General features: G+C 43.9%; 1 protein-coding gene across 2 annotated transcripts in view; it reads right to left on the reverse strand.

The window, feature by feature from the left end:
- Positions 1-20,684, reverse strand: part of STAB2 (stabilin 2) — a 137,959-nt gene that overhangs the window by 111,837 nt on the left and 5,438 nt on the right. For both annotated transcript variants that reach the window (XM_059402221.1, XM_059402222.1), the window contains exons 3-6: positions 13,192-13,287; positions 7,794-7,919; positions 6,650-6,846; positions 4,888-5,021 (exon numbers count right to left, since the gene is read on the reverse strand). In XM_059402221.1, coding sequence (XP_059258204.1) covers positions 4,888-5,021; positions 6,650-6,846; positions 7,794-7,919; positions 13,192-13,287 — 553 coding nt within the window. The remainder of the gene's footprint in view (positions 1-4,887; positions 5,022-6,649; positions 6,847-7,793; positions 7,920-13,191; positions 13,288-20,684) is intronic.

Raw genomic sequence — 20,684 nt, forward strand, 5'->3', positions numbered from 1 at the left:
TGGTCTCATGGCAAATAGACATTTTCAACAAGTTTGCTGAACAAACATTTCAGAGTTTTATTACCTCTGCCTGTACTGCTGTGGTGACTTCCCAACTGGCCTTTCTGCTCTTACTTTCTTTCCCCTCAAATCGGTCCTTCACACCACCCTCTGAGTGGCCTCTCCAGAAGGGAAATCCGGCACCTTTGTGCTTAAAATGATATGGACTCCATACAGAAGTTTGGAGTGCTTAGCATGGCCTGGAAGACCCCCAAAGGGGGAATTTATTTATGTATCCTTTCTGCTGCATGGTGCAAATTCCAACAATCCCAAATTGCCTTCTTTTTTTACAGACTGGGATACCCTTCTCAGGCCATGTGCCCTGCCAGGAATGGTCTCCTGGCCTCACCTCTTGGCTCAGCATGACCTGCTCTAAGGAGTCTTACCTGGCCTCCTGACTTGCCCTGACAGCCTGTGGGTACCTTGTCCATCACAACCCTCTCCACCAAAATGAGCTCCCGAGGTGCTGTCTCCTCTGCTGGGTGGGAGGCTCTCCTAGCACCTGCCTCCCACTCCTTCCTCATTATGCCCCAGTACTTGGGATGATGCCTAATTAAAGAACTGATTATTTACCAAGTATCTACTCAATTCTAGGAAGCTTGCCAAGGAGGAGGGCTATAAAGGTGATGATAATGGACATCTTGCCCTTTTAGTGTCTCACATGCTGAAGATAGGCCTGAAATCAAACAATTTTGAGCAACATGATAAAGCCACTTGACCTCTTAAAGTCTCAGCTTCCTCATCCATGAAATGCGTTTACTGATACCTTTAGGGTTGCCAGTGGAAGAGATAATGCAGAAGGGCTGGCACAGTGACAGACACATAAGAAAAGCTCAGTTCTTGGTAGATGATGATGATGATGATGATGATGATGATGACAATGATGATGGTGATGGTAGAGATGGTGGCAATAGCCAGTCCTGGGGGGGTGGGGAGCTGGGGTAGAGCAGAGAAAGTCCATAATCACACAGCTGAAGTTCTAGAAAGAGCCACGATGGAGGCTCGAATAGGATGCTATGGGGCACGGAGAAGAAAGTGACTAATTGTGCCTGGAGAAATAAGGGACAGGTTCTCAGACAAAGTACCACGGAAGAGAATTCTAGGATGCCTGTGAGTTTCTTGGCCAGATGGATGGTTGGCAGATCACTTACTAATTGAGGTTTTGGAATTTTTCATAGAGCAACCAGAGTTCCCTGAGGGCATATGAGAATGTCTGGAGATATTTTTGGTTGTAAGAACAGAAGTAAAGGTCCCCCTGGCAACTAGTGGGTGGGGACCAAGGATGCTGCTGAACACCCTACAATGCAGGGGACAGCCCCCACAGCAAAGTGTTCTCCAGCCCCAAAGGTCAGTAGTGCTCAGCTTGAGAAATCTTGTTATGAGGAATCACTCAGGTAGATCGAACAGTAAATCAATAGTCTAATTAATACAGTCAAATAACAGCTTCCTACTCAAACATCAACTTCCTCGGCAAGACCTGTGCTCCAGGACAGTGAGTTTGAGAAGCACAGGGTGCGGGCCAGGGATGATTGGTAACTCTTAGAGTGATACTATAGTCCTTGATCTAAATTACGTACAATTCATTTGAAGGCAGCTGATAATAGCAAAATAAGTAACCTGTACAAACCACTAAGTATGTTTCTAAAATTTCCCTAAGTTGTTATGAGGCCAATAGTCTGTTTTGTATAAAGTGACTTGACTTATCTTGCCTCAGGATGGCAGAATCACATTTTAATGGTGACACTGCTGAATGGAATGTATGTGATATAAATACTTTTTATTGTTGTTTAAAATCTTGGTCTGGAGTCTGAGATCTCATGAGATGGTTTTCTGACTTAAAGGCTCTCTGCTGGCCGTGGCACATTCACAGCAGGGCCCCCTTTTTTAAATTGCTTCTTTATTAGGAGTGAAGGTCTCTTGCTGTCTTACTGCTCTAAAAACACCCCTCATCCATTCACACTTTATAAGTTATGGGATGGAATTAATTACATAGAGCACTGGATGAGATTTAGTGAAATTATAGGGTTACTTACTACAGTTGCTTCCTTCGCTTGTTTACTTATTCATTTCAGTCCTTTATTGATTCATTTGTTCCCCCAAAGTGTCACTCAAGTCATTGTTGTAATGGGTGAGAGGAGTTGTTGCAATAAAGATGACTAAGACGTGGACCCCTAGAACCTTACATTCTAATTGGAAATGAGATCAGTAACACTAACAGCTAATATCTATTAATAGCCACTATTCCAGTTACCTTGGTAGGAGACTTACTATGGTATATATTTTAGTACAACAATCCTATGAGGTGGCTTCTGGTTTTAGCCCCATTTTAGATGATGAAACAGTGGGACAGAGAGATTAAGTATCTTTTTCAAGACCACCCAACCTGTAGGCAATAGTGTTTGTGCTCATTACCACTGAACTAAGCATGTACTACATACCGAAGCATTCCAGGGAGCCCAGGGGGATGCTGAGTGGGCTGAGAGGACAGGGAAGAGATCCTAGAGGTGGGGACACTTGACCCAAACAGTGAAGGATCACTTGATCTTAGCCAAAAGGCTGAGAGGCAATGAACAGTGAAGTATCAGTATGCTAGCCTGACTTGGAGAAGGTGAGGAGGAAATGATGTCTAAGCAGGAGAATAGCATGAGCAAGTGTATAGAGCTGGGAAGTCATGGCATGTTTCAAGAAGAGTAGGAGGGTGGAACCAGAGCCAAGAGGATGGTCATGAGAGTGGTGGGAACCATGTTGCTCCTCCATACCCTCCACAAACAACTCTTGGCCATGCCCTGGGGAGAATCATACCAGGAAGAGCTTGCACAGGTCCTGGAAGCTGGTCTGGAGGCATTTAGGCAGAGGTATGTGATTATGGTCTATGAGGGGAGCTCAAGCCCTGGCAGAGCCTGTCCCCTTATTTCTCCAACTGCATGCCCTGGTGTAGCTGGTGGAGGGCCAGAATGGGATGCTCTAAGTGTAATGTCCAGGGCAGGGCAGGAAGCTATTTTTTCTTCTTAGTAATAATTAACGTGAAGCTGATAGTTTAAAAGGATGCTTATAAGGGTCAATGCTCTTCTTCCTAAGGAGATGCTCTTGATCTCTGGTGGACTTGTTGGGTGAAGGAAAACTTACATGGCCTGTCCAATGTCACTGCAATGGTGAGTGAGAGAGCCCATGTTTGAGCCCATTCTTCTTTATTGGGTGGACCTTTGGGACTAACACAATATGATTTTGAATATTCTGCATAAGCTCCTTGCTATATTGAAGAGGTGTAAACAAAATAAATCTTACCCAAGGTAAACTAAATTATATGCACTAATTAGTGATGGCCCCACATTTCATCAGTGTAACATAGCCAAGCTTTAACTTCATCCTCTTTCCAGCCTTCCCAGACAGTCCATTTTTGGGGGAGGGTGATCAACAGGATCAAGTGGTAACCCCACTGACATTCTAAACTCAAGATTTAATACCACTTACATGATTCTAATATTCCTCCGTTTCATTTTTTATTGTATCCTCTCAAATACAAAGGAGAGAAAGTGTTTAAAGAATTGTACTCAGACTTTCTTAGAGGATGGCAAAGAGTGTGTAACCTGTACACATATGTGTGTTGGGTGCAGATGTGCCTAGATGTACAACTGTGGTGTGTTGTTGTGTGCATGCACACGTGTGGAGTGATTTCTATATGCTAGGCTCTGCTCTGAGACTGATGAGTATATACTCTTGTACTCCTTGTCACAAGTCTGGTGGGAGGTACAACTCTCCTTTTATGACAGAGAAAATGTAATTCAGAGAGGTGAAGGTAAATGGCAGAGCTGGGACTTGAGCCCAGGTGTTCTGATGTCCAAGCTCTCTTGACTACCCACAGGGAGTACATATCTACTTATTTAACAATAAAACATGACAATCGTAAAACCTATTAGGGCATATCCACACATTCGAGACCCAACTATAAAAATAAACTTCAAAGTAGATGAAAAGGAGCTCTGCAAACACAGAAACCGGTTAGTTATTACATGGTTCAATGTCTACTATGGCTTTGAGCTCATAGTGGCAGTGAGTCCTTCAAAGATGCTGATGACAATAAGAACAGGAAGTGATACAGAGGTAGAAGCCTTGGTCTGGGAGTCAAAGACTGGGGTTCTAGCCTCAGTTCACCCACTAATGAAAACATAATACAGCTGTATAGTAGTTTCTAGAGCATTCTCTCAGGAATGTTCACAACATAGTGAGTGGACATTGCTGTGCCCATTTCATACATGGAGAAACTAAGGCCAGGGATACGCGGTCACTTTGCCAAGGTCATTCAGCTGGTAGGTACCAGTACTGAGACTCGGATCCAGGTCCTTCACCTCTAAATACCATCACACAAGCTGTGTTTGCCTCAGTTTTCACACAAATATTTTTCCTCTCAGTAAGTCCCCTCTCTTAAAACTTGGAGTCCAGGAAACACGACTGGTGTTTATTCACCTTCCCCAGTCTTGTTTGGCACCACTAGCAAGCAATATTTCATGAATGAGGAAACAGGCATATACATTAGAGGTCAAACGCCTGTCATCACAGCAGACCTTTGTTTTCCCAGCTACGGTGGTTTCCTTCTCCCACGCTCTGACTACTTACTACCCAGTTATCAGTCCACGGCAGTATCTCAACGTGTTATAATGGTCATTACAAAGGAAACAATTGTTGAATGATTCAGTGATTAAAGAAACATGTATTGGGTATCTCACATCCTGCTAGATGGGGGTATGGTGGGTAGAAGACTGAATAAGACACATTTCTTGCCCTTTGAGGAGCTTACGGCATTGACTAGCCACTACTTGGAAAGAACGTGGTAGAACTGAACGGACTTACTTGGGTTGGCCTGGTGCGATGGTAGTGCAGTTAGCATTCCTGTGACAGGGGTTGTTAGACTCACATACATTGATTATGCTGCACCCCACTCCAGGGACATAATTGTGGTAATGTTCTTTACACTCACAGTGAGACTTCAGAAGATAGGGAGAGAAAAACAAAGGGTTCTCGTTAGTCACAGAAGCTGACATCCTTCTTTAGTCTATCTGTATTCTGCCATAAGAACTAACTTGGGGTAGGTCCATGGTGCGGACTTCAATTAAAAATTTGTCAAAGTATTTGGAATTGGGAGTCACGTCTATGTATTTCACCCATTGGGAAATGGCACTTTGTGGTAAAGTTTACCTTTTTAGATTTCTTGTTTCCTAACCCTGGGCCTTTCTAGATCCATAATTTCTGGCTTTAGAATACCTGCAGTGAGTAGAGATGAGGCTCAGATGAGAGATATGATGCTCAGATGCTCCAAAAGAGTGGTTTTCAACTGGGAGTCTCAACCTGACATTGGGCAATGTCTCCAGAAATTTCTGATTCTCACAACAGGAGACGGGGGCAGGGTCACCAGAGGCCAAGGATGCTGCTAACCATCCTACAATGCATGGACAACCCTCACAACAAAGGATTATCCAGTCCAAAATGCTGGTGATGTCAACGTTGAGGAACCCTACTCTGGAATAGTGGGAATAATGAATGCCCTGCTGCTGTGTGAATAATGGGGATTTCTAAGACTTGAAAATCTGCCTTGGGCCCCATTTTTGAGAGATAAAGTTTATTTTTAATCTCACTCCCAAGGTTCTGGGACCTCGCTTAGAGTATAATGTGGCTTTTCCCATAAGGGTTCTCATTTTGAGGATGGAGGCTCAGCTCCTTGAATTTCTTTCCAAACCTTTCTCAGACACTGAGAGCAGAAATGGCATGTAATATACGTTTTCCCCTGAAGGTGAGATTGGGTCATTTCTCTACAGGGAACTCCTGGAGCATTGCCATGGGGCGATTGGATTGCTGGGGACATGTGACTGGTTGGGCCAGGCCCTGTATCCTTTCTTTTTTCCAGAGCAGCAATATCCTGCTGTACAGAGATACTTCCTCCACTGAGCTTGATGCGCAGTTATGGACTCAGTGGGCACCCACTAAATAGTTGGTGGAAGAATGAGGTATTGGTGAAAGGGTTCTTTCAACTGGATTCTTCAGCAAAGATCTCTAGACCTGGCTGTTTTTCACCAGTCAAGGCCATGATGTGATTTAGAGGGACAGGGTCTCATCCCAGAATAGCCTCACTGCTCCCTACTACCTGTCAGGGCTGCCTGACATTTTATCAGGGCTCATCTCTTTGGGACAGAATATTTTTGGTTCTAGGAGTCCTCTCTCACCTTGAAAGGATATGAGAAAGAATAGAGGATTGTAAGTGGAAGTCGATGACATATTCACCCAATATGTGGTTAATAGTTAATTTGTTAATCTGATTTGAGTTGTGTATATATTTTGTCAATTGCCATTGAGGAGCAGGACACAAGAGAATGTAGGACAGTTAGTTTTCCCTGGGGTGGGGGGCTAGGAAAGTGTGAGTTCAGAGGATGGACTGGGGAGGGGACACATTGAGGTTATCCCTGTGCCCAGGGAGGACTAAAGGGAGAGGAACCTCAAGCTGAGCATCAAAAGGGAAAAGTTGGAGAACCTAGCAGCCAAGTCATACCCATGGCATGGTTTTAGCTTTGGTGGGCTGTCCTGCTTCTAGACACCCTAGTCCCATGCCTCATGTTCTCACCTGTCCGGGCCCATCATATATGCACACTGTAGACTCTGTAGGGCAATTTCCATAGCGAGTCTGGCAGGGATCTACTGGTAAGCACACTTGGCCATCCCCGTGGTAGCCTTCCTGGCATGTGCAACTGTGCCGATTTGGTCCCAGGTACGTGCAATGAGCATGAGGATGGCAGATTGCTTGTAAACATGGATTGATGGCTTGAAAGGGAATGACAGGGTATGAGCTCATCAAAGTTGCACAGGCACTTGGATAGTTTTAAGAGAGAGAGTAAGATACAGTTCATCTTACCACACCTGATGCCCCCAACCTGTTGAACAGATTTATATATGGCTGTCAGAGATTATAACCATAAATATTATGTTGATAGATATAAATCCACACATTTGTGTGGATTTAAATATAAAATAGCATGAAAGAAAGCACTAATGCTTGTGGTATTTATAATAGGTACTGGCCTTGTCTAAGCATTTGTCATGTGTTAACTCAGTTAATCCTTACAGCTACTCTGTAAGGGAGGAGCTGTTATTATCCCCATTTGATAGATAGGAAAATGGAGGCACAAGCAAGTTAAAAACCTTGTCCAAGGTCTTATATTTAGTAATAAGCTGATCTGGGATTTGAATGCTGGCAGTCTACCTCCAGAGTTCACCTCAATATACAACACAATCTCTCACAAAGCAAATGAGCCTGGAAAAGAAGGAAAATATACAAGCCAGTGCTCATCATACCACGTGCCCTCTTTAATTCAACCAATGAATCACTGAACATTATATCAAAAACTAGTGATGTGCTATTCCTTGGCTAATGCAATCTAAGTTAAAAAAAAAAAAGAAAGGAGAGGAAAGGAGAGAAAGACAGACTGTATTTTGTCCTAACATCAGTAGAGTTGATAAAAAATTGTTTAAAAATCTATTTATGTGCTTTGTTAATAGAAGGAGAGATTGCCATTTATTGAAAAGCTATCATGGATGAGCATGTGCTCAGTGCTTGTTATATATTTCATTCAATTTAACACAGAGAAAAATAGAAGTGCCATTGTGTTAATTTTAGAGAGGTTGTGAGCGTGTTTTTTTTTTTTTTTTTTCCCTGTTGAGTAACTTAAACATCTCAATTAATGAGCTAGCAGGATCTAAATTCAACTCACGCTCGCAGTAGTGGCCGTCGCCTCGGTAATTGGGAAGGCATTTGCATTCCAGTTTTGTTTCATCTTGGCTGGAAGGTGAGCATCTCGAATTTTCAGGGCAGAGCAAGGCTGCACATTCAGGAACGGCTGCAAAGGAAGATTGTTGAGATACCCACATTAGTAGAATAACCTGATTCCAAAAAATTCAACCAATGCAGTGTTCTTTGTGATTAAAAAAATAATTTAAAAAGACTCACTGTGACCATTTGAAAAACACAGAATCTATAAAGTAAAAATGAACTGTTTTCTGATTCTCATTCTTCCATTTCACTCCCAAAGTAAACAATATCAACAGCCAATCTTCTACATTCACGTACAAATTTATTTAGGCTATTTTTTTAAACCAAAATGGAATCCTGTGATGATATTTAGCAACTTGATTTTTAATTTAACAATATATTATGGAGCTTTTTTTAAAGATCCATTTTAATCTCTTATAACTGCATAGTACTTCATTATCTGGGGGGCACAGATGGTTGTCAAAAACAAGAAAACTGACATGTTATCCAATGTGCGAAGCTAAGAAGTTAGGATAATACAGTTCCACAGATGCTGGTTGAAGATATGAGACTCCTGGGTCAGAGGTGAAGGACAATTTATTACTCACATCAAGAGCAGTAGCCAGAGTGGTGGCATTTTTGCACCAGTTCTTCCAAGCCCCAAGTACCCTGGGACAATGCAGAGAAGGGCTGCACTGGATTGCATTATAGGGGAGGAGCCCCAATTTTAGGGAACCTGAGTTTTTTTTTTTTTTTTTTTTTTTTTAATAATAGGCAATATATTATTTAGGGCCCAGGCAAGAGACAATACCACACAGTTATTTAAACAGGGAATGTTTTCATGTAAAGAATTATCAGCAGAAAATTCAAGAGAGTTAAAAAGAGTTCTAAGAATGAAGCAATAGTGGATATATACAAAGTAACCACTCCACCAGGGTTGAAATAAGCACCCAAGGTAGAGCCTTCCTCTCTCCAGGACTGAGACCCAGATGTCACTGAACAAGGGCAGGCCTTGGTCACTAAGTGGTAGAGAAAGCGCTGAGGTGCCATGGTGGTGAGACTTGCCGGAAATCTTCCCGTTAGGGCTCCAGGGAAGGTCATCCACACGGAGGTGCCAAGCCTCAGGGTTCATTTGGTGCCTGGGGAAGCTGCTTGCCTCTGAGTGCTGCCAGAATCAGAAGCTGAGAAGCTACTCCCTCGGAAAGGCAACATACTTCTGCATGTGGCTGGGGCCAGGGTGGCTTCAGGGGCCAGCCATGCGGGAGAGAAGGGACGTGGTTGGCTCTCCAGATGGTCAGGCTTGCAGGGCCCTTGGCACGCATGGCCCTGAAGAGAAGGCATACCAAAGAGCAAGCGCACCTCTGTGTGGTGTGGCACAGGCCTGTGCTGTCCGGGGCTCCTGGCCCTGCCACTGCCACCTGACTCAAGGACTAGTCAAGGTACATAGTAGATAAACACTGGAGGAAGCCGAGTCCTGCAGGGACCTAGCACTGGAGAAACTGGAGGGCTGACCAGTGGAGAAAACCGAAGTTCTGTGGGGGCCCTCGTGAGTGAGCGGTAGCAGAAGCAGGAAGAGAAAACCCTTCCTTCCTCAGTGGCCCTCCAGCACCCTCTATGCATAATTTTTTACCTCTTGGGCTGGCGAATGAGATATATTTACAAATTCCCCTCCATTTTCACAAAGCAGACAAAAAGGATTAATTTTGAGCTGAAAGGTAATCCATTGTTACCTTGAACAGGCAGTAGGCATGCCTACACTTTGTTCCCAACGGGAGACCCTACATCTTCCAAGGCTGATTGCAATACAAACATCCCAGAAAAGATGTTGGAACAAAGAGCAATCAGTGTGCTGCCCTCAAGAGGTATACAAATAAGAGATACTCAAGGAGGATTGTCCCCAACAGTGGCCAGTTGAACCAACCATTTGTAGAGAATATCCCCCCACAACTCTTTCCATGAAGTCGAAGCATTGCCAGAAAGTGGCTGCCCTTTCAAGGATTACATTCCAAACCGTCTTTGCATCTAGGTGGGGTCACATGACTACATTTCATTGATGGGATATTGAGAGGAGGCTGGATGTGTCATTCTGGATTTCATTAGCAGGAGCTTCTCCACTCTCTCTTCTTCCTTCCATGGCTCAAAACAGAACAGTCTGAGCTGCTATGGAATGGCAGAGGCACAAAATAGAAAGATCTGGATCCCTAATTACCATGTGGTGGGAAGCTGGTATCAGCCACAGACACCCACACAGGACTATACATGAGTAAGAATTATACCTCTGCTATGTTTTGCTGGAGGTTCCCCAAATTCTCGGGTCATGGTGTTTAGTGTCTTAATGTTTTCATGGTGTCCCAGTCTAAAAGAAGTATCTACCAGGTCCATTTATTAAGTTGCTAGAACCGAAGAAGTCAGTAAGTGTCTCATGAGACCTCAGTAAACGTTTGAAAAAGTAGTGTGGTTAGTATAAAGAGAAATATTTTTATTTCATTCTTGTTTTTAAAAGATTTTATTTATTTATTTGACAGACAGAGATCACAAGTAGGCAAAGAGGCAGGCAGAGAGAGAGGAGGAAGCAAGCTCCCTGCTGAGCAGAGTCCGATGTGGGGCTCAATCCCATGACCCTGGGATCATGACCTGAGCTGAAGGCAGAGGCTTTAACCCACTGAGCTACCCAGGTGCCCCTTTTATTTCATTCTTAAATAACCACATTTACTAATAAGTGGAATGTGTGAGCTTTTTGGACACTGCCCAACTTCTCCAACCTTGGAATCAGATTGGAGACTACCACCCTCATTCCATTCTGAAGGATTTTTGCTTGATCCTTGCTTTTTATCTTAGCAAGCCGGGAAAACACAGTTTTGTAAAGATGGTATCATTAGAAGGGATCTAGTGCTACCTAATGTTGAAATTGTGAACTAACTCAAGCTAGCAACTCAAGCTAACTCAAGCTAGATGCATCGCTGTCTCCCTCAAAAGTTTAAAATATCCCATAACAGTCCTGTGAGTTTGATGCGGTAGCTTGGGATGCCTTGTACAATGGTGTTAAGCCATTAGATTTTTGTATTTGCTTCTTGCAGCAGCTAGCATTATCCTAACTAGAGTTGGAGGTACCACAGTTCATGTAATGATTTCCAGCGGATGGACATTCAAGTTGTTCTAGCTTGTGTTGTTCTTATAAACAATACTGCATGGATTTCTTTTTACATTTATTTTTACCTACTAGTGCCCACCTCTTTTTTTCTCCAGGTAAATTCCTTGAATTGGGGCTATGGCAACAAACTGTAAGCATACTTCAAAAAATTTAATAGATAAATTTCCCTCATAGGTTGTAGCACTTCATCTCCCCCTTGACTGTACTGCAACTTTTCTCCAACCCACAGTAGATATTATCTGTCTTTGCAATCTGTGTAACATAGTGAGCAAAAACAAACCCCAAACCAAACCAAAACCAAACCTCCAAACCTCCTAAAATATCACTTTGTCATGATTTTAAATTCATCTGTGATTCATTGGGATTTCTGCATGGGTCAAGCACCTTTTCTATGCCTGTTGCCTAGTTTTTATTTCTCTTCCTGAGAAGTAGCAGCTCTTTGGAAAATTTTAAAATTGGGTTCCTATTATTTTGATAACTTCCCTGCCATGTGGGTTGCAAGTATTTCATGCCAGTCTATTGTTTCTCTCTCAGCAGAATTATTTTGTCATTAGGAGGCAAATCTGCCTGTGTTCTCCACTAGGGTGGTTTCTGGGCTGGGTTTACTGTCTTATTAAAAAGGTCTTTGCTCATGAGTCCCCTGGGCAATGATGGGAGTGGCCAGGAAAGAAGGCTGACTGAGGTCTCCAGAAGGGGTTATTCTATCCCGCTGAGTCTCATTTGGCTGTTGATTTGAATCACTCACTTGCAGTTTTGTCTCCTCCACAGGACAAAGGCTGTGTTTTATTCATCCTCCTCACTGTGCATAACCCTATAGTGACTTTCTATGAAATGAGTTTGAATTTGTTGCATTTGAATCTTGTCCAGTCCCTTCATTTTACAGATTAGAAGAGTAAAATCCAGAGGATAAGTGAGGCTAGTGTCACAGGAAGAATGTCCAGTTTTTAAAAAAAAATTAAATTTAATGTTTTCAGTGTTCCAAGATTCATTGTTTATGACAGTTTCTTAATGGCTGGCTCCAAATTCACCCTTCATTACCCGCTCTTTGATAATGGACTGGATTCTATTTCTCCTTTACAGTGATACACGAAGCTTGGCTGGTAGGGGGATTCCAGGGGACACTGCAGGAAAAAGGGGCTCCTCTCCTTGCTTCCTTTGTCAGGGTTCTGTTTCTGCTGTGTGTGCTTGCCTCTGCCATATAGTTTGTCAGTGGTGTGGGTGTGTGAGGACACTGCTTCAGCCATCATTCAGAGTGCATGGTCTATTGGTCACCTTGCATCCTCAGCCGGGACCCCGTGGCCACCTTCCCGCAGCCCTTTCCACACACAGACGTTGCACACTCTGAGTTTGGCACGCCCAGCACTCCGGCTTCCTCTGTGTGTTTGCTCACCAGCATTGGCTCATCTGTGTCCTGGAGCCTTTTTGCCTGTGGTCCCATGCTGGCTTGGGCAAACCAGCAAAATTCTCCTCTACCCAGTGGCCTGCCACCATACCTTCTCCAACAAGGTTTGAGCTCAGCCTAGGGGATAACCACCCCTTTCCAAATTTCCTCTGTTACACTCTAGCAGCCCTAGAATTCACTTGGTGCTTTTATAGCCACTTTCCTGTCATAGCTTACTAATTCTTTCTATTAAGCTTTCCTTTTTCAATCACTCTGCAGTTCCTATCTCATGCTTGGACCCTATGGAAGAGAGCATTTAAAGAATTTCGAATGATTTGGGTCCCAGTCTTCTATTTGGTAGTTTCGTGACCTATGGTGACTCACTTAGACTTAGTGAAGCTTCATTTCCTGTGCATGTGTTCTGTACTTGAGACATGAACTTGAGAACATGGTTGTCTCCCTTACTGCACGGCTGACTTGTTGCCATGGCCTCAGCTGGTTTTCCAGCTTTCTTTATTCAGTCCTTCACACTGCTGCCAGCTTAAGTCATAGCTATGTCAGTACATCGCTCCCAAATCTCCCGTAACTTCCTCCTCTCTACCGTCTCTACCCTTCCCTCTCCTCCCCTTCCGTCTGCTTCCCTCCCCTCTCCTTCTTTCCCCTCCTCTCCTCTCCTTTTCCTCCCTTTTTAATTTTTGGTTTTCTCCCAGGAACACATTCAGTGGTGCCTCAGCCATGCAGAGCCCCGGTATGTGAGCACAGAGTTGAAATGCATCCATCTGTGCCTATCCGGTCTGGCAGGGCATTCAGGAAGCTGGCAGGACTTACGCTTGTCGCAGTTGGGGCCGGTGTACGCAGAGTAGCATTCACAGCTTCCGTCACCCTCTCTCCCACTGTTGCACACTCCGTGCACACAGCTGCACACTGCAGACAGATAATGGGGACATTTTTTTCATTACTTGATAGAGATTTCCAGAGATTCTGGAGGAGTAATGCTTTGGGAGAGTTTTCATTGAGAATCTGTATAAGGACACGGGGAGAGTCAAGGGCATGAAGTCCTAGAGACCCTGGTTTGGATCTTGGCTTCATTTTCCTTCTATTAGCTCCAATTTATTTATGTATAACATGAGGATAGTGATACCTGCTCCTGGGATTTCTATAGCTGGATGAGATAAGGTAGTGGTGTGTTGGAGTGCATTGGAGTGCTTTTCTCTACTTTTAAACTAGTTACTTCATCATTGGATGTCTCAAGAAGGGAATTCACGTAATGTTTTTTATACACTGGTCACGTTTTATAGAGAAAAGCTACCACTGACTCAATCACTGTTGGTGGTGGGGATCTACTGTCTGTTGGGCTAAATCCTACTTCCTGAATGATGGGGACCTTCAAGTACAAAAGATAAATTTGAAAAGGCAGAGAATAACTATGCCTTATCTTTTAGCTTGAAATAGATAGCTTTTTAGCCCACTGAGAGGTCATTTCAAAAATGACAAGTGAAAGGTGTTTGAAATAAGTGGTCAATTCTTTAGCATTCAGTCTGCAGCTCACTTGTAGGAAGATTTATAATCTGGCTGGGTCACCAGCACCATTGGCACAGCCCTTTGTGCAACATACTGTATTGGTTTCCTGCTGTAACAGATTGTGTAATGACTTAATTGTGATGTAAAACAATACAGATTTATTATCTTAGTTTACTTACCTTAATTTTCCTTTGTCATATAGCCTAACATGTTTACAAGTTCCAGGGCTGAGGGTATGGACTTCTTTTCAGGGACATTCTTCTGCCCACCACATATGTTCAGTGCATGTCAGCCAATTTAATATTAACTCAAGTAAAACATAATTAAGATTTGTTGCTTAAAAACCTAACCAAATATTGGCAAAGCAAGGATTAAGGAAGTATTCCAAACATTTAGTAAGACATTACATCTTTTGAAATCTTTGTTATGTGTCCCACTTTGATCCCCTGATCTTTGTATCTATCAGAACAGTTCTCCTTCAGGTGCTTGCCATGCTTTGCCTGGACTGCTGCAGTAGCATTTTATCTGGACTTGGTGTCCAAGTTCTCACTTCTTTGTTCCATCCATTCCGTGTGACCAATAATGGCAGGTGATCTTCCCCCAAATACCTCAGTGACCACGAATTGCTGACCAAATAAAATCTAAATCCCTCTCCTTGGCAAACAAGGTTCCATCCAATGTGATTCCAACTTTTTTTACTTTTCATTTTCCATGGCTTCATTTAAAACATCTTAGGTTCTAAGCACAAAGGATGACTCATTAGTTTACCTTCCTTCCTTCCAAACACACATTGAATATCTCTCATGCTCAGGGTGCTGTGCTTGGGGTTAATGACCTAAAGAGAAGCAGGACGAAGTCCGTGCCCTCTATGTCTAATGGCAGAAGGCAGCCCATCACAATGCAGTGTGATGAATGCCAGGATGTGATAGATCAATGGTGATGGGAGCTGGTCAGGAATAGCTGGGTGGGGCTGGCCTGGGAGAGACATGCCTCCTGCACTGCACACTTCTGTGACTTTGCCTCCCCTGTGCTCCCTTCTGCACACGAATGGAAATCCATGAGTGACTCTGCTACTTCTGTCATGACTGCTGACCCTGGCTGCTGACTGTTTGACCACTGGTGGTAGTAGACTCTCAGGCATAGACAAAATGGGTCATTACAGTAGGTTGTGATAGGGGGCGAGGTACAAAGAAGGTGCTGCTGGAGCCCAGAGGAGCAGCTTCTGTGCTGGGACCTCCGAGCTGGCAGCACAGAGGTGGGGGTTTGGGTGGCCTCGAATGGTGAGCAGCAGAGCTGCTCGTGGTGGCCAGAAGAGGTAGCTGCTAGGTTATTTTTCCAGTTGCCCACTGTCATTGTTTATTTCTCTATCCAGACATGATGCTGCAGTGGCCTAGTTTTTGTCTTATTCCAGCATGGATACAGCGAGTCATCGATGGTGATACCCTGTGAAATTGTCTGCTCTGCAGGGCAGCACCACTGCCTAGCTGGGAGCAGCGAGCCTGGCTGCTGGCCAACAGCAGGCAAGGCTGTATTTTTTCTTTCTCCATCTATAGAGTTTTCTCCTCTATTAGACCGGAATCCCTTGGGAGGCCTCCCTCCTCCCTGTATTTCCCTACAACATCTCTTCTGTTGCTTTATCACAACACCCCCAACAGCACAAGTACATTATCAATCAAGGCAGCATCCTACAGGGCCAGGATTAAGGTGAGAAGGGGGAAGCAGGATACAGGGAGAGTTGCGGGGAGGCAGGGCAGAGCGCGGACAGAATGAGGTGAGGTGGCTCCAGTGCAGAGTTGGATCCTGCCTTTCTTTGAAATTTGGATGTTTTGCTCAAGAATTTAAAAATATGATTGTCATGGGTTGAATTGGGTACCTCAGAAGGATCCATTGAAGTGCTAACCCTCTGTCTCTCAGAGTCACCTTATTTGGAAACAGGGGCCCTGCAGATGTGATTGGTTACGTTGAGGTCCTATGGGGGCCTTCACCCAATATGACTGGTCATTCTAAGAAGAGGAGAGGGCACGGACACAAGGACAAGTCAGCCATGCACAGGTGGCAGTGGTGCCCCTCAAGCCCCAGGACGCCTGCCCGACCAGAAGCTTCGAGGAATGGAACCACCCTCTCCCAGAGCACTCAGAAAGAGCACGGCCCTACTGACATACTGCTTTTAGATTCCTAGTGTCCAGAACAGAGACCCTAAATTCTTGTTTTTGAAGCCACCCCTGTGTGGCCCTTTGTTATAGGGGTCTTGACCGAGAATTGAAATGACTTATCTTGATTACCGAGTTTTTGATGCCTCCTTAAATTTGTCACCTGAAGCAGGTCTCTCCTTCACCTCACCCTAGCATTGGCTTTGCATTTCCATTTACTGAGCACTTACTATCCATCAGGCATTTTGCCACATGTTTTACACACATTGTCTTCTGGGATGCTCACTGCACTCTGTGAGGTAGAGCTCATGAACCTTGTGTTACGTATGAAATGTGGGAGACATCCAACTCAAGTATTCATAAAAATAACATCAAAACTTAAATTGGATTTGTAATTGTCATCCCCACTTCAGAAATGGACTTGCCATTCTTTCTATTTTAACAAAGCACTCTGATGCTCACCTATGGCTGTAGCTGTTGGAACAGGAGCTCCAGAGAGAGGCCAGATTGGTCATGAGGTAACAGGTGTGTGGAGGGGGTGTACTAACTTTCAGTAGAGAAGGGTCAATTAAACTCAATTAAAAAAATATCTACTCAGTTCCTCTCTAGTGGCAGTCACTGTAGGAGGCACTGGGTATATGAATATGAGTAGTTCACAATGCCTCCATTCAAGGACTCACACTGTAGTGGGGAGCTGGACTCAGAGGTTCAAGGTCTTAAGCGTCATGCAGCTGATGGAAGAACACGAGGAGGCAGAAGAGGGAAGTGAATGTAACCCAGCCCTGGTTTCGAACTTCGATGTTAACTAAGAGTTGTCCTTGCCACTGAACTTCCCTCCAGGCTCCCTGTGTTCTGTGTTCTGGTACAGCCACTGTACTGGATTAACTGGGCTGGCATGGACAGCCTTTAGAAACACCTGATACCTATTTCAGGGTCACCAGCCATTGCCAAGAAAGTGTCCTTGGGAAGGAGAAATGAGTTGTGGAGGGATTCTGAGATCTCTTTTAAAGAACACTTGGACTTTGTTGAACTGGTGTCAACAAATCTATAGAGACACAAAAATATTTGGGGTGTGTGACTTTAAAGTGGCCAAACTATGGCCATTTGGGTCAGGGGGGGCAGTGTTCTGGTACAGCCACTGTACTGGACAGTGCCTGATGCCCCCAGTGCTATGCCCCTTAGCAGAGGGAGCTGCTCCCTCTCCTGTTCCCATAGCATCCTGTGTGTGCTGTGCACCCTGGATCATAATTGTCACCTGCACTTCAGCTCCTTGGGGAGCTAATCTGTCTCCTCTTTAGCATCTTATTGTTTGTCTGGGGGTCTAATGCATGGTGGATGTTCATCAGGGGCAAGAAGAGTGCAGTGTTCAGGTGCCCAGGCTCTGGAGTAAGATATTGGAGTCTAATTCTGCTTATATTCCCAAAATAGCTTCTTGACCTTGAGAAACCTCTCTGCTTCTTTATCCATAACATGAGGAACCCAGCTTGCAGAGTTGTGAGGATCCAAAGAGATGATGCCTATCAAACTTTGCACAATGCCTGATGCACAGTGGGTGCTCAGCAAATGCAAGCTATTGTTATTAATGAGACACAATTGTGGGACTGATTTGAAAGTCATGTCAGAGACAGTGGGCTTTGCATTCTGCCCTTACCAGGAATGAGGCACTGAGGAGGTGAGGGCATTGGCAGCAGAGATAAAAACCCTTGGCCAATGCAACTCTAAATCATTTCTAAACTAGTCAACAGCAGGGTAGGAGAATGCTCTGGCAGCAAGTTAAAGTCAGTGTTAAAAATAAACTGAAGCTAATAGAGTTGTCCTACTTACAGGCAGAATTGCCACCTCTGTGGGACCAGTGCCTTACTAGATGAAACCACACTGACACCCAGTGGAGGCCCAGCTGCTGAAAAAGATTGCAAGTTTCCCTTGTCTTTGCTAATGGAAAAGATCAGCCATCACTGAACCATCCATCCATCCACCATCCATCCACCGTCCATCATCCATCCACCATCCATCCACCATCTATTAATCCATTCATCCACCCATCCATCCATCCACCGACCACCTACCATCCATCTATCCATCCATCCATCCACCATACACCCACTCGCCATCCATCCATCCATCCAACCATTCATCCACCCACCATCCATCCATCCACTGTCCATCCATCCATCCACCATCCATCTACCCATCCACCACCCATCTATTCACCATCCATTCATCCATCCATCCATCCATCCATCCATCTACCATCCATCATCCAATCCATAATCCATCCACCATCCATCCATCCACTGTCCATCTATCCATCCATCTATCCACCATCCACCCACCATCCACCCACCATCCATCCATCCATCCATCCACCATCCATCCACCATCCATCCACTCACCCAACCATCCATCCACCCATGCATGGTTTGGTTACCACTGGACTGTTTTTGTCCTCGCTGACTATATGTTTCCATTGAGTGAGTGCTTGTGACCTGCTGCTCAGAGCTTTGCTACATTGTCAGTCCCACAGGCAGGTATTATTATTCCTATTTTACAGATGGTGAGGGTTTAGAGAGGCTAAATAGATTGCCTCAGGTCACAAGCAAGTGAAGTTGGACACATACTCAGGCCAGTCTGACTTCAAATCCTGCTCTCCTAACCATTACATTCTAGAGCTGGGTTCTCCAATATGGTGCAGACCAGCTGTATGTGGCTATTTAAATTTAAGGTAAGTGACATGAAGTGAGATTTAAAGTTCAGTCTTTCAGTTGCACTATCTGTATTTCAGGTACTCAGTGGCCACAGGTGTCCAGCCACTGAGCACTAGGCATCTCCTTGGATGGTACAGAGTCAGGATATTCCCTCAACTCCCAAAGTTATACTGATTGGAAAATGGAGCTTGGAGTTTTCTCTTCTGAGTCTCAATTTAGGTTTCTTAGTGAAAAATTTAGGTTTCTAGGAGGAGCAAGATGGTAGAGGAATTGGAGACCTAAATTTTGTCTTGTCCCAGGAATTCAGGTAGATATCAAACCACTCTGAACACCTAAAACTCAACAGGAGATTGAACAGAAGAATAGCAGCAATTTTATGAACATTAAAGCGACTACTTTCTGGAAGGTAGGATGTGCAGTGAATCTGAAGAAATATACAGGAAAATACACTGTGGGGGGAGAGGCCAGATCTCGGCAAGTGGTAAAGCAATGGAGCACAAAATCTGAACTTTCAGAAGTCTGCTCCACTGAGGGACGTCACTCTAGAGGCTAAGCAGGGGGTGGAGTCCTCGGGATAGTGTGGTCTCAGGACCCGCAGGGTCACAGAAACACTGGGGGGTGCCTGATTGACTGAACTTTCAGGTATCAGAGTGGGGAGGCTAACTGCAGAGACAGAGCTGAGGAGGGGGCTTTCAGTTTGGGGTTACCTTAAACCATGATCTGAGGCACAGGCGGACCACTGCTCTTTGAGCAGGGACCCCACAAGTGGCAGATCTGGGGGGATGAACCTTCCTTCTCTGGGAGGAGGGGTGCAGGAGTGTGCTGCAGGATTCTGCTGGGTTTGGGCACTCCAAGTGGGGCATGAGCCAGAGATAGAAACACTCAGTACAGGCTGGATGAGCTTGGAGTGCAGCCTGTAGCCAGGGAGACAGGAATGATTGACTGCTTTTCTCTGAGGTTGCACTGAGGAGTAGGGCTCTGAGATCTCGGCTCCTGTGGGGCCAGAGTTTGGGAGGCCCCATTTTCATTCTCGTCCTCCAAAGCTGTATGGAAAGTATTCAAGGAACAAAAGCAACCAAGGGCAAACCCGAACAGATTACTTAGCCTGGCCTCTGGCAAGGGTGGTGCAATTCTGTCTCAGGCAAAGACATTTGAGCATCACTGCAACAGGCCTCTCCCCTAGAAGATCAGCAAGAACATCCAGCTAAGACCAAGTTTACTGATCCATGAGAACTGCAAAACACCAGCGTTAGAGGAATGCAAATAGAATTCATGGCATTTTCCCCATGATTCTTTGGTCTTTCAAAGTTAAATTTTTAAAATATTCATTATTTTTTCTTTTTCTATTTTTTGAGTATTTCCTCTTTCCTGTTTTAACCTATTTTATCTTATCAATACCTTTAAACTATTTAAAAATATTTTAAAAATATTTACAAATATTTTATAATTTTCATTTAAAAATATTTTACAATTTTCATTTTTATAGTCATATTCTAACCCTTCATTGTATTTAACCTTATTTTTTGTATATATATTTTTCTTTCTTTAAAATTTTGGGATAGAGTTTCTTCTAACAGACATAAATATACCCTAATCTAGTGTATGGCTTTGTTCTACTCTCCAGCCTGATCACATTCTCTCCTTTCTTTTTTTTCTTTTTTCAACCAACTTCTTATCTTATCAATTCTTTTTTAAAACTCTTTTTAAATTTTCATCTTTACAGTCATATTTCATCCCTTCATCATGTATGTGTGTGTATGTGTGTACGTACATACATACATACATATATTTCTTTCTTTCTTTAAAATTTTGGGAGACAATTTCTTCTAACAAACAAAAATACACCCCAAATCAAGTGTGTGGCTCTGTTCTATTCACCAGCCTAATCATATATATATATATATATATATATATATATATATATATATATATATATATATATATA

Source organism: Mustela nigripes, chromosome 6 (genome assembly GCF_022355385.1).
Source record: "Mustela nigripes isolate SB6536 chromosome 6, MUSNIG.SB6536, whole genome shotgun sequence".
NCBI classification, from domain to species: domain Eukaryota; kingdom Metazoa; phylum Chordata; class Mammalia; order Carnivora; family Mustelidae; genus Mustela; species Mustela nigripes.